Consider the following 14516-nt stretch of genomic DNA (forward strand, 5'->3'; position numbering starts at 1 on the left):
ATAGGAGCACAGGTTTGTAGACAAAGGCGTAACCGGTTCTGACGTCTCGAAGTTGAAGTTAGACAAATTCAACCTTGAAAGAAGCAATTTTCTAGCAGCAAGAATAATTAAGCACTGGAACAAATTAGTAGGTGGTGTAAGGCACTTGCCATTCCTTGGAGCCTTTAAGGCAAGATGCGCTGTCTCTCAAACAAACCTGCTTTGATCCAGCTGCTGAGAAAAGCTCTGTGGCTCATGTGTACAGGTCAGATTAAGGGGTTACAGTGGCCCCTTCTGTTTTCAGATCTGTATGGGGAGGAAAAGGGTTTCTAGTACAGGCAAATTAAAAAAGGGAGCTGACACTTGTTGAGAACACCACACCACAGCTCAGGAGAGCAAGAATTTATCTTTTCACCAGCACCAGTAATATTGCAAGCAATAGTGAAGCAGATATCTGCGTCTGGTGGTTACAGTGAATACCCTGGGAATTTCCAAATGGCATAACCAGAAGGAAAGGCTTTCCAAGGCCACCTCTTGCAGAAATCTGCTGCTCTAGCCACTCAGCCCTGTAATGCAGGTCCTCGTCAGTAATCCCAACCCAGCAGAGGAACATGGCAAGCACGGGACAGGCAGGGAGCACGGGGCTCCTGTCAGCGGGATACTTGTGCATACAACGACCTATGCCCATACATACACTGCTGCTGCCAGGCTGAAGGAGTGTAGGGGGAGATATTTGGACTAGAGTTTGATGAAGGATCAGTAGTTCAAACAGCATGATGAAAGTGGACAGGTAAAAAGGAGAGATCTCCTCTGTTTTCTGAATTTGACACAAGGGACATGGCTTAAAGAGGGGATGTTTTTCGGTGAAGAAGTTCAGAAGAAATGTGTTTGAGTGGTGGCAGAGGAGAGCAATAGAAGCAGGTGGCATGAACAAGCTGGCACAGGGGCACCATAAACACTGATGAAGGCAGTCTTGTTTGGTTTAGGCATCCTGCTGGCAGCTGCAGCCCCATTCCTAAGCCAGAGTAACTCTGATGGGACAGGGCTGTGTGTTGTACACACCTCACCTGAACTGGAGCTCAGGCAATTGTGGCTGGAGGGTGAAAGTTCTCTCAACTCATCTGAGGAAGGTTCAGCCTCATTCCTATCAGGCAACACCCTCCTTACTGTAAAGCAAGACAGAATGAATGACAAAGTCCAATCTAAAACGCAGCCAGATAACCATCCCCAGGTACACACACAGCACGCACTTCCTGCTGCCAGGAACACCCAGCCCAACTCCAAGCCCAGGTGTGCTGCAGGACTTGGGGTAAAGCTGCAGCAGCCATGCTGCGGTGGGGGCAGAGGGGCTCAAGGCTGGATACACAGAAGTGTCCCACGCGGTGAAATCCGTGAGATGGACTTGGCTCCACCACACAGGCCTGAACGAAGCCGGGGAAGCAAACAGTGAAACGCACACAGAGGGAGCACACATGTTTAACACGGCGGAGGGGGCTGAAGCGCAGCGGTGCCTGGGGGTCAGGGTCAGGCAGCGCCATGGCGGCGCCAGCGCTGAGCGCAGCTCCGGGCAGCCCACTGCCGCCGCCCGGCCTCTCCCGGCCACGTGCAGCGGCGCCCCTCCGCGCTGCCCCGCTCCCCGCGGGCGGACGGGTCGGGCTCTCCCCTCCCTTCTCGGCGGCTGGGGCCGAGCCGGGCCGGACCCGCACCTCCCCCGCTACCTGCGGGCGGGGGCGCGCGAGGGCGGGCGCTGGGGAAAGTTTGTCTCTGTGGTTGGCTGCGCGGCTCAGCGCGGCCGGTCGGGGCGGGCGGGCGGCTCCGAGCGCTCGCAGGGCAGCGGGAGGCGAGCGGCCGCCGGTCCCCGGGCGGAGGGAGGCGAGGCGAGCGTGTGCGGCGGCCGCCATCCGCCTGGCGAAGGGAGAGGCACCCGCCGGCATGGGGCAGCGCGGGGAGAGGGCGCCCTGCCCGCTCCCGCTCCTCCTGCTGCTGCTGCTGCTGCTCGGTGAGCCCGGGGGCGGCGGGAGGGGGCCGGGGCACGGCTGTACTCGGCCGCAGGTAGCGGGGAGGGCAGGCAGGCCCGTCGGCGCTCCGCGCGGGAAGGGGGCCGGGCACGCCACCGGGCCGTGCTGTTCTCCGGCGGGCGACTGCCGCCCGCGGGCGTTAGCGGCCGGAGCCGCCCGCACGCCGCGGCTGGAGAAGTTTCGGAAGGGGGGAGGCTGGGGCCGCCGGGTACGACCCGCTGGGAGCCGGGCCCCGCCGCACAGGTGCGAAATGCTGGGGTGGGCGAGCAGGGAGGTGCTCAGGTGAAAGCCGTGCTCGCTGCGGGGGGCTAGCGGCTGGCGGTTGCCCTGCGGTCGAGCCCCGACCGCCACCGGGGCTCGACCGCAGGGCACCCCGCCGCCAGCCGCCAGCGCTCCGCCGGGCTCGGGTCAGAGGGAGCGAACTGCTAACGGCGTGCCCCCGCACCCCGCCCAGCAACGCTTTTCTTCGAGCAGAGCAGTATTTGCTGACTTAGTTGGTGCTCGTACTTTTGACATCGCGATGACTAATTCTTTTCTATAACTGCCAGAGAGCGCTCTCCCCGTGGCCGGGCTGCGGGATCCTCCGCAGGGGGAATTCCCATAACCCTGTTTAGAAACAGAAAGGGAATGATATTTCTCAAGCGAACGGTTTGGCAGGACAGGCAGGAAATCAAGGGCTCAGGTGAAGTTCTGAAGATCGTGCAGCCGAAAGAAAAAAAAAAAATATCCAGAAAGGTGTCCTGTTTTTATCCTTTTTAATTCCAGACCAAATAATCTCAATAACTTAAAATGTGCATGTGGCTGGTCAAGCTGTGGTTTCTCTGAACATTCTGAGTTGTGCTTTGGGGTTGTTTTTTTTTTTAATTGCAGTGCGCTGTTAAAATCAAAAGCGCTTTTGTGCACAGCGGGAAGAACCCTGAACTTCCCAGTGTGGTGTATTTGCTGTGTGAATATCTGCTGCTATAGAGGCTGGGCAGCTCTGTGAGGTACTCCAACTGCTCAGAGGTCAGTGTGTGAGAGGCTGGTGAGGTGCTCCTCTTCTCACTGTGCGAAGAGTGCTGCTGCCAGCGTGTGTTTTCTAGCAGCTCTTCAATAGAGGGGAGAGTTGTCTCTTTTAACCAGTGTGCTGAAGGTGTTGATGCATTTCTGTGTAGCCAAGGTGATGGGAAGGAGTTGAGGTTTGGAAGAGTTCGTGGGCACAGGTTGCCCAGGGAAGTGCTGCAGTCACCGTCCCCAGAGGCTTTTTAGAACCGTTTAGATGTGACACTGAGGGGCATGGTTGGAGGGCATGGTGGGGGTGTGTTGGTGGTTGGATTGGGTGACCTCAGTGGTCTTCCAACCGTAATGATTCCACAATCCCTTGTGTGTACTTAGACTTGATTCAGATTTTTACAAAATAATGCAAGAAATGGCCGAGGTCTTTGGCTGTGGCAAATGTTTTCTCAGCCTTTTTTCCTTGATGCGGTGCCTTTGTTGTTTGTCAGTGACAGCACAGGTAAGGAGATGGTGGATCCTGGGCTAAAGGCCTAAGTAGAAGGCCTCACAAAATCCTCAGCAGAGCAGACCAGGCTGTGGGAAGATGCGGGATTCAAAGCAAGAGTTGTGTAAGAAGAGTGTTTACTTTTCCAGCCTGTGTTAAGGTTAGCAAATGATTGCATAGTCACCTTTTCTTTCCGGCTCTCGTGCATCTCTTCAGGTCCAGGACTACTTTTCAGGGAGCACAGGTGCTTTTTCTGAAATTCTTCATCCGTGTTCTCTGGATTTCTTGATTGCAACGTTTTGACATGGCAACAGCTTGTTCTCTTTAGGTAGCCTCTGTTGTATTTGGCTCTAATCCCTGAATTGAGGTATAAGCCTGCCTCGACAAGACTTGAAGTAAGCAGTAGGGGTCATTTAGAAATGCAACTGCATGCTTGATTAGAGGAGAATGTATGTAAAAAATAATACATATCTGTCCATCTATCTGCATAAACAAATGCTCAGGGATGTTTGAGATTATAGCTTTCGCATCTAAAAAACCGGTGGGTTAAATTGGTTTTGTGTGGTTGGTTTTTGGTGGTTATTTTCCAGTCTCTGTAATCCTTTTCGAATACTTAACTGCAAAACAGATGTATATATTTTCTTAATGAAGAAACAGTTACATATTTCAATAAGGTACTTTTAGAAAACGAATGTGTCAGTTGTCTGTTTTTAGATGCCTTTCACTCATGCAGAGAAGGACCTGGGGATCTTGATGGATGAAAAGCTTAACATGAGCCAGCAGTGTGCTCTTGCAACTCAAAAAGCAAATGGTATCCTGGGCTCCATCAGAAGAGGAGTGGACAGCAGGGACAGGGGGATGATTGTCCCTCTCTACTCTGCTCTTGTGAGGCCCCATCTGGAGTACTTTGTCCAGGTCTGGAACCCCCAGTACAAGAAAGACAGGGAGCTGTTGGAGATGGTCCAGAGGAGAGCCAAAAGATGATCAGGGGACTGGAGCACCTCCCCTATGAAGACAGGCTGAGGGAGCTGGGCTTGTTCAGTTTGGAGAAAAGAAGGCTGTGGGGTGACCTCATCGCAGCCTTTCAGTACCTAAAGGGAGCCTACAAACAGGAGGGGAATCAACTCTTTGAAAGGGTAGATAACGGCAGAACAAGGGGAAATGGTTTTAAGTTGAAGGAGGGAAGATTTAGGTTGGATGCCAAGGGAAAGGTCTTTACAAAGAGAGTGGTGAGGTGCTGGAACAGCTGCTCAGAGAGGTGGATGCCCCGTCCCTGGAGGTGTTCAAGGCCAGGTTGGATGGGGTCCTGGGCAGCCTGGTCTAGTGTTAAATGTGGAGGTTGGTGGCCCTGCATGAGGCAGGGGGTTGGAGATTCATGATCCTTGCGGACCGTTCCAACCCTGGCCATTCTCTGATTCTGTGATGCATTTTTGTGTGAAGTTCTGTGTCTTAGGAGGCAGAGGAATAAACACATCTGAAAATGAGAATTATTCCTGATACAGAAAGAAATCAATCACTTGGAAGTTAATTTGGGAAGAACTTGAGCAAAACGTTAGTAGTAAGAACTGGATAAAACAAGGATTATGCCGGTGTCAGTCAAGTCTCTAGATTTGGAAGAAAGGACATTAGAGGAACTATGAAGTGAGGATATCTTTCATGATGGAAATATATCTTTTTAATGCTTTCCTTTTGATTTCTCCTGGAGATACTGTAATAAGCTCCTGGGCCTGCCTTACTGGAGGTCCTGCTTCCTTAGAAGGTAAGTGGTAGTAAGTGATAATGCCTGTTGTATTATACCACTGAACTAGCATTGTCTAGGGGTACTGCATTACAATCTATGCCCAGGAATAATGAGCCATTTCTTGCATGATCTTTGTTCCCAACCTGAAGAATCATAGAATCACAGAATGGCTTGAGTTGGATCCTTAAAGGCCATCCGGTCCAACTCCCCTGCAGTGAACAGAGACACCTACAGCTTCGTCAGGTGCTCAGTGCACTGTCCTTGGTTGTCTCCAGGGACAGAGCATCAACCACCTCTCTGGGCAACCTGTTCCACTGCCTTATCACCCTTATTGAAAAAAGCTTTTCATTTTTATCCAGTCTGAATCCCCCCTCTTTATTTTGAAAGTATTTCTGCTTGTCCTATCACCACAGACCCTGCTAATGCCCTGTCCCATGCATTCTTACAGCCCCCTGTAGACACTGAAAGGCTGCTCTCAGGTCTCCCTGGAGCCTTCTCTTCTCAGGGCTGAACAGCCCCAGCTCTCTCAGCCTCTCTAAGCAGGGGAAGTGTTCCATCCCTTGGATCAAGAAAGTACCCCCAAACTGAATCAAAGAAGAAAGGTAGAGGCTGTCACATAAACAGATGTGTGTGGGTGTTGGTATTTGCTGCTGTGAAGAACTGGTGTTGCTAATCACCTTGGTTGAGTCTTCTAATGCTAGATAGCTGTATGGGAATGCTAGTAAGTTTGCCCTGGTGCTGCTTGAAGCTTGTTGCAGTGTTGCAGTAAGGCTTTTGCCTGTTACGGTAAGGTGAGACAAGCAGTAGGAGAAGTCTTACGTGACTGGCTCTGAAGGAGCAGCCCAGAGAAGTGTTTTGTCTGAATGGAGGCAGTGGAAAAATAGCACTGCAGAATTACAAAGAAGAGCTGAAATAAGCTGAAATAGCTAATTTGTGATAATCTCTATGGCCAGATGGCATTTGCATGGATGCTGTAAAAGAACTGAATTGTTAGCTGAGCTATGGGAAGAATAAGTAAGTTATTAAGACACCGAATCCTGGACAATGTTTTACTCCTTTAAAAAAGGATCTGAAGACGCTTTTTGGAATTAATTGACTTGTGAACTTCAGGAATGAGAACTAATTAAAGACTGGAGCTCACAGGCAAGCTGTCACAGCTGCTGATAGGCAGGGCTGCCAGCAATGCCTGTAGTATGTCTGCTTGGTACTTTGTGTTATGAGGGACATCTCTAAAATTGTTTATTATCCTGCAAGTCTTCAGGCTGAAATTTTCAGGGCTGATTGTCTACCCTAGGTTAACCTCTTTTTTTTTTTTTTTTTTTCTCCTTTCTCCCTTAGAAGACAAGCAAATGAACAAAAAAGCTCAATTGTTTCCAACTTTTCCTCTTTGGAAATGGGGAAGCAGGAAGAAGCAGGTTTTTTTTTTTTTTTTTTTTTTCTTGGCCAGTTCTCCCTCCCTGGTCTCCAACAAATAATAACATTGCAGCTGCTAAGCTGAGAAGTTGTAGCACCTCCGTGCTTTTGAGCAAGGGTTGGAAATTTGGCTGGAGTTAACTCTGCATTAAGAACGTGGCTTTTGCTGTTCCTATGAAAAATGCCCAAATTTGGCCACATTATACAACTTGGAAAAGCATTCATTTCTAAAATCTCTGCAGGGAATTAGTCTCGTGTCCCTAGAGAAAGCACTCTGTCGTTGCTTCCAAGGTGTCAAAGGATTATGGCTGGAATTAGGAGTGGGGAGGTGGAAGCTGCCTTTTTATTCCCATTTCAGAGTTCTGTAAATGTGTAGAGAAGTGGGCTTTTTGTTGTTGGTTTTTTTTCTGTTTTTTTTTTTTTTTTTTTCCTTCTCCAAATTGGCCGGTATTGAAACAGTGTGGTTGTCTGCGTGGATCTCTGATCGTATCTGCTCATAAGAGCCTGCTGCTTCAGCAGACAAAGTGTGTATCATCTTTCTTATATGCAGCTTTCTGAAAAATCAATGTAAACTTTATGTGCAGTTTGTAACTTCTGTTCTCTGGCTTCAGCTCTTGTCTCAGGCTGTTCTCCAGGTGTTTCCCTTTGTCCTTCACCCTGACTGTAAAACATCTCCTGCTGCTACTCCCCCCAAAACTGGAGAACTTACCCTACTCTTCCTGTCTAATAGGCTTGATCTGTCTGGGCTTGCCTTTCTGCTGACTTCCCTAAAGATGTAGCTTAGCTGTGCTGCTTCGCGTTTGCTTCATGACTGCAGTTTGCATGCTTTAATGCTTTCAGAGTGACTCTTTTCTTGCCATATCGGTAGCCATTTAAAAGAGTTTGGTAGGACAATGACTGGGGTGGTGTTGGCTAGCAAGAGGCTGGTCCTGACAAAAAAACTCATTCTGCTTAGATTTGTCAGCCTTCAGAAGAATAATTGCCAGTGTAAAGGACTTTGTTTCTGTGCATGTTCCACTGTTAGTTCCAACTGCAGAGAATTTAGCATTGTATTTCAGGCTTTGATGCAGCGTGGCTGTGGGGAATCTTTGGGCAGCTCTAGCAGTATTGTTCTCCTACACGCATTAAAATGATTGTTGCAAGAGAAACATCCATAGGGACCTGTGCCAGCTTCTTATTGATGTGTTCAGTTTCATCTATTGACACACTACCCTTCATTATTACACAGTGAGTCCTGTGGCAGTGGAATTTGCTATTAAATCTGCACTGCAAAGGAGAATTGGCAGTAGCTGCTTTAAAAGCAGCGTGACCTCTGTGTTTGCAAAGAATAGCTTCTAAATACGAAACAGATGCTGAGCTAATACAGGACATTTCCTAAATTTTCAGGGTACCAACTATGATCGTCTAGAGAAAAATACAGAATTTGCTTAACTTGTGAGTAATCATGTAAGATTCAGTACTGTTTTTTTCCTCAGAAATATGTGATTTATTAGTACTTGCATGTGTTTGCGCCTGGATACAGCGAGTAATACCTAGGTGGAGAACAGGCAATTATTTGTTAGTGGGAACCGGTAGAATAAGCAATGAGGTGTTGATCTTTCCTTTCTGTGCTCCAGTCTTAGTCAGGGTGCTAGATGGTGGGGCAGGTGATATGGCTACCTCTGGTTTTTGCCACAGACACAAACTATTTTGTCCTTTCAGAGCACTACCCATAATATGCACCCAATGTTACAACCTCCAGCTTTACCCATATCACAGGATGGTTTGGATTGGAGGGGACCTTAAAGCCCACCCAACTCCGACTCTCTGCCGTGGGCAGGACTGCCCCCCACCAGCTCAGGCTGCCCAGGGCCCCATCCAACCCAGCCTTGAATGTCTCCAGAGGATGGGGCATCCACAGCTTCTCTGGGCAGCCAAGGAAGTGTTACAATTTTCAGAAGCCTGGTGAAGCCCAGTGGCATCCCGTGTTTTGGGAGATGGATGAAATTTGTGTCTACATAAAGAGCCTTTCTGTTGTATGTAGAGTACATTTGTTTATATTCAGTTCGTATGGAGATTTAAATTAATGTTGAGTAGTAAATCTGTTGCATCAACCTTGTTTCCCTTTGATCTCACAGTTTGGCTCTAGACGAGGCATGCAGTATATACATCTTGGTTTAGAGAGCTGAAGTGCCTGGAGCAGGCTTCCATCAGGGAGGGAGTAAATAGTATGACAGCTTATCAGAGAAAAAAATCACTGATCATCTGCAGATGGGAGGTGGCAAGGTAAGCGTCAGCCCTATGGTTCTGTCCTAAAGCAGTGTTGAACTGACATTAAAGCTATTGACTAAGCTCTGGATGCAGGCAGCTGTATTGATAGGCACCTGTCAATAGCTGCAAAATGACTCACTACCCTAGGTTTGGGAAGGTTTTATTTAAAAAAAAAAAAGAGAGAGAAAATAACGGGAGTCCATGGGCATGGAATTGTGGCTGTTGTTAGAAATCAGAGGTAGGTGAAGTAAGGTGAGGAAAGAGTGCTGGGAGAGGTCACTCTCTCCAGAGAGAAAGGGAATAGCTTGTTTAAAGTGGAAGAATGAGAAAAAGGTGTGCTGTGTGGGGTGGTGGGGTTGGGGCAGCTATCACCAGGAAACAATCCTGATAGAAGCCACGAGTTTCTTGAAGCTCTGCAAATAAATCTTGAAATGTCTGAGTCTTCTGAGCAAAGGTTTCTTCTCGCCACTGGCAGGTAAATGGAATATCTAATTGTGGACTCCTACAGAGTATAAAACAAGGACTGAAGCAGGATGCGTGTGGCTGCAGGGCGTGCTGTGGTGTCTGAATTGATTGTGGTGTCTGCCTTTTGAGTCTGAAAGGGATGGCTGCAGCTCTGCTAATAGAGTTGCTGGGTGGGGTTGTCCTTCCAAAATAGTAGAACAAATGAGTCTTCAGCTTGTATCTTTGCTCCTGTTCAGCACTGGAGAGGGCACAGAGAGTGTGCTTGTTCCAGACTCTGTCTTCCTCGTAAACCTATAGGGATCAACTGAGATGAGCCAAAGCTACTTGCCAAGGAACTGTTAAAGGTCATTTGAAAGATTTTTCCACTGACCCTTTAGTGTGAGCAGTTGACTTTTGGTTAGTATATATAGAGATTTTTCTCCCTTCCTGAAGCTGAGAGACACTTTGCTCTTCATGCAGAGGCTGGTAACATATAAATTAATGCCATGCACATGCCAGGACAAGGCATCTCCATACCCAGACTTCCTTGCATTAACAAGTCCTATCTAGGACAAGTTGTTCCCCTTACAGTGCTCTCCTAGAACTAGTGTATGCCGTCAGGTAAATTGCTGGCTTCTCTTCATTCTGTATTTTCCTCTTTCATCACACTTCTGATATTGGTGCATTGGGGTGAGAACTCTGTATGTGCAGGTTTGGACAAAGTACAGCATGAGTATTTCTGTCATATGAGTGACAATTTGTGTCAATAGCCTTTTTGTTCTAGAGTCTTATTTGCAACTGTGGCACTTTGGCTATGTGACTGTCATAAAAGAACAGTCAGTTTTTGGAATGCAAACTGAGCTTTCGTCCTCAGAGGAGGCCACTAGCATGAGACTTTCTATGCCTGGTGCTTGGACTAAAATGTGTTCAGAGGAGCAGTTTGCCAGGGAAATGATCAATCACTGAGTCACGGGGTGCACTTTGAAGAAGAACAGGTTGTGCATGGGGTGGTGGAAAGATACCTGGAGGCTTTGGAAGGTAGGAAGCAATGGCCCAGGCTGCAGATTCTTTGAATGATGTGGTGATGAAAGCTTTTTTACTACTTCACAATGATGATTTTCATTGACTTGGTTTAATGGTATGAAGTCTTCTTTTTTTTTGGGGGGTGGGGAGGGACTTGGGTGTATGGGATGGGAGGTAGAGCAAAATATGGCAGCAAGGTTATCTAGGTCTGAGGAAATAGGGATATGTGCTCATAGAAGATCTAGGAGTGAGGCATGCTGGACCACCTTAGGACCCTTTCCTTAGGACCTGTGTGTATTAAAGGTATTGAAGGCTGTATGGGAACTGTTGAATCACAGTCTGAACCTCTGATTGATCACCTGAGGTGAGCAATGAGTCAGCCAGAGGAGCACAGGTGAAGGCAATCCACCTCTCCTAGACCTATTTAAGAGCTGGCTACCAGTGGAGAAGGATCTCTTCTGGAGATCCCTCCTCTGGAGTTTTGCAGCAAGTCCAGGATGTGGGTAAGCTTTCTATCTATTCTCTTTTTGTTATTATAATCTGCTCTGCCAAACTCTCTTGTTTAATTCGTAATTATAACATCTTTATATTCATTGACTATACAAGGCTTGTTGAGAGGACTTAGTTGTAAGTTATATATTCTTTCTTTCTACTCAGATTTCAAACTCTCACGTTGACTGGGATAATATGATGAAACAGTCTTAGGCTTTACACCTTGTGCAGGTTGTTAGAGGACAAAGATATCTAACATAAGACCTTGTGCTGTAAAGGAGTGGTGGAGGACAGCTAATCGCAGGCGGTTTGGTAATGTGAAGGTAGAACTTTCTGCTTTTGAGCGTGCTGGTATGAGTCTGGCCTACAAGCTGGCCTTGTTGGTCTTATGTGAAATTAATTACTGGTTTTGCTCCACTTCTAAGTGAATGTACATAGTCTGGTCTGGGAGAAATAGAGGCATGTCTTGAGTGACACAGTAGTTAACAAGTTTGGTCTTTGATGAATAGCTGCATGAGCTTGGTACCTGATCTCTGATGCAAAACGGCCAGACGTGTCTTGGCTGTGCCTGGCACTTGCACATAGAAGTGGTTGAGAGGAAGTTTGCTCTGCTCTTGCCTGTTCTGTTTGAGTAGGTAAGCAAAGAACTTGGGCTTCGAAGTTGTTTGAGTGCTTCTCATTACTATTTAACATCACTGTTTTGCTCTGCACCTCTCCATATATGGTTGCTTTTACGTGCCTTAGAAATACATAAATCATAAATTGGCAATTGTTTTCCATATGTACAGCTGAGGAGTTTTTTTAGCTTGTGTTAATTGATGTTCCTACTTTTAAGACCTCCTTGGAGTCTTGGGTAGTGACCTGAAGACCTGTCTGTTTAGTGGGGCCCCTAAATCCCTCTACGCAGTTGCATGTACAGCCTTTGCAGTAATTCACTTCTAAGTGTTACATTTACCCTTACGTTACTTGAAACAGAGGTCTGTAGTAGTTCAGAGGCAATCCTGCATGGAGGTAAATCCTGCTGAGTGTGAGCCAATTTTGATGTGACTGTTACAACATATTCTGTTGAATTAAAGTTGGATGTCTTGGATGTGGAGACATGCTTTCTAAAGATGTGCAAAATGGAGCAAATACGGCTCCCTGTGCTTTTGTTCAGCTGTGTTGCATCCCATGGAGAGGGCAGGTTCTTACATTCAGTGTAGTATGGGCATGTGTGGGAACTTGTGGGGATCCGTGGCTCTGGTTCAAGAGCCTGAAAGCATCTCCCAGCTGGCCTGCCTGGGCCAAAGCTTTTCTCCTTATTGGAAAAGATGATGCGCGTTCTGTATGTATTGAAACAGATAAAGTGAATGGGGTGAATGGCCACTGAGAAATTTGAATAGAACTCATTTAGAGAGAATTCTGCTTCTCAGATGATGGATACAGGTTGAGGTTTTTAAGAGAGTGAATCTTTCTCTTGCCCTCTTTCAGAATGTCTATTTCTGTACATGAAGTCATCTTTTGCTGGCCTTTTCTTTCCTCCATTTGAATCCACTACTACCTAAACAGTCGTCTCAGCAATGTCAGAAGTATGAATGCTGGCAAAGGTTTTGTCAGGTTGTCTGGGTTGTTTAGCTATGCAGGAGAGTGAAATTGTGCAGAGGTTCCTCACTGCGTCTCCATCGAAATGAGGACTGGTATGGAGTCTCTTCCAGTGGGTCAGTTGGCCTAAAGAACGCTAAGGAATATTGCCTCAGACCACTGTGCTTAGATAAATGTACTGCTACTGGATTATGCAGTTGTTCTGTGACTTGAAGTTATAATTCTGATTATGATTTCTGCTGAATGTGTGCTGAATTACGCTTTGTGTGGAAGCTGTCACGAGTTTCAAGTAATAACAAAACTGGAGTTTAAAACCAAGTGAGCTCTGAAATGAAATAGTTGGCAGAATACTCTATGAATTTATGGTGATAGTCACAGAAAAACAACAATGTCTATTTCTAGATTTTTTTTCACATACTTAGTATCTTTTAATTCTCAGTTTGCTCGAGTGTGTTAGTATTTTTTAATGTTGAGATAGAAACTAAGTGGAACCAATTAGTGTTTTCTTTCTTCTGTCCTTTCAGTACAAAAATGTCGTCAAAGCCCTGGAGCATGTCCAGAAAAGGGCAACAGAACTGTGAGGGGTCTGAAGCAAAAGTCTTATGGGCAGTGGCTGAGAGAACTGGGATTGTTCAGTCTGGAGAAGAGAGGAGGCTCAAGGGAGATCTTTATAGCTCTCCACAGCTGCCAGAGGAGGTTGTAGCGAGGTGGGGGTCAGCCTCTTCTCTAACTATGTAACTAGCAATAGGACAAGAGGGAACGGCTTCAAGGAGGGGAGGCTCAGGTTGGATGTTAGGAAGCATTTCTACTCCGAAGAAGTGGTGAGATGCTGGAATGGGCTGCCCAGGGAGGTGGTGGAGTCACCATCCCTGAAGGTGTTCAAGAACTATGTGGATGTGGTACACTAAGGAACACAATTCAGAGGGGGAGTATTGGTGATAGGTTAATGGTTGGACTAGATCATCTGGGAGGTCTTTTCCAACCGTGGTGATTCTGTGTTTCTGTATTGCTGGTGTTTAAGAACAATATGTGGACAAGCATTGCACTAAGTGATGTCCAGGCTTAGCAGAAGCTTGTGAAATCAGGCTGAGGAGCTCTGTCCTTCCGCTCACTTCCTTCTTCATTAAAGAGCCTCAATTTAAACTCTTCCCTGGAGGGTGTTTCCCGTAACTCCGAAAGTGGTCCATGGTCTTAGCTTGTCCTTGATATTTCTGATGTACGTGCTTCAGTGATATTCAACCATGGCATATTTCTGCAGAGATAAATAAATGCTGAAACAGTCAGCAACAGTGATGCTTAATTTGTTATTAACTTCCAGTATGGACATTCAGGGATGCAGCTTTCACCTCTGCTGTTGTTTCAGGCTCTCTGCATAGGACTTAGAGCCTTGGCTTATGGTCAGTTGGTGGGGATCACTCTGAGCTTGGACTAGAATGTGTATAAGTATGGATCTTCCACATAGAAAATAGGGTTATGACTACAATTTCAGTTGAGTTCTGCTTACAGGGTGATTTTTTTTTCAGTGGTAATTGGTTGCCTGGCCATGCCTGTGTCTCTTTCCTAGCAGTCAACTATGTACATAACCTTTCTTAAAGTGCTTATCAGCTAGGAATAAGAAGTGTTTTTGATGATTTAGAGGACTGTGCCCGAGAGCTTTCTTTTTCCAGAGATTTTGTAATCTGAATAATGTGATGTGAGTACAGCTTTATTAGAATTGTAAACTCCCATAATGATCAGAGGGGAAGAATGCATCTGCCAGGCGGATTAATGAAGATGGTTCTTTTCATCAGTAGAGATTTTTTTCAGTAGAATCTCAGAGAATTCTGGGAGATGTTAGTGATTGTACTAAGCGTCGATAGATGATGGATAGGAAGTGAATTTCTTGTGTTGACCTGCTAAGAGATGAAAGTACTGCAATGTGAAAAGGCCAGGCAAAAATCTCAATACTTTAAAGCTGCCAAGGGAAGATAATTAGGAAAGTGTTAAACTGATTTATTTTTTTTTTTAAACACCTGTTTTCTTTAGTAAAGTGGATCTCCTTGTACGATAAAAGCAGAGTGCTTCCTTTTAGCGTAGGGGTAGACTGGACTTCTGT

General features: G+C 46.6%; 1 protein-coding gene across 1 annotated transcript in view; it reads left to right on the top strand.

Moving 5' to 3' along the window:
- The first annotated feature begins 1515 nt into the window (after positions 1 to 1515).
- Positions 1516 to 14516, top strand: part of PTGFRN (prostaglandin F2 receptor inhibitor) — a 65898-nt gene continuing 52897 nt past the window's right edge. The window contains 3 exon segments of the mRNA XM_042810291.1: positions 1516 to 1561; positions 1564 to 1678; positions 1680 to 1978. Coding sequence (XP_042666225.1) covers positions 1516 to 1561; positions 1564 to 1678; positions 1680 to 1978 — 460 coding nt within the window.

The sequence above is a fragment of the Centrocercus urophasianus genome, unplaced genomic scaffold, assembly GCF_019232065.1.
Source record: "Centrocercus urophasianus isolate 14NV4802_14NV808 unplaced genomic scaffold, USGS_Curo_1.0 seq_12, whole genome shotgun sequence".
NCBI lineage: Eukaryota > Metazoa > Chordata > Aves > Galliformes > Phasianidae > Centrocercus > Centrocercus urophasianus.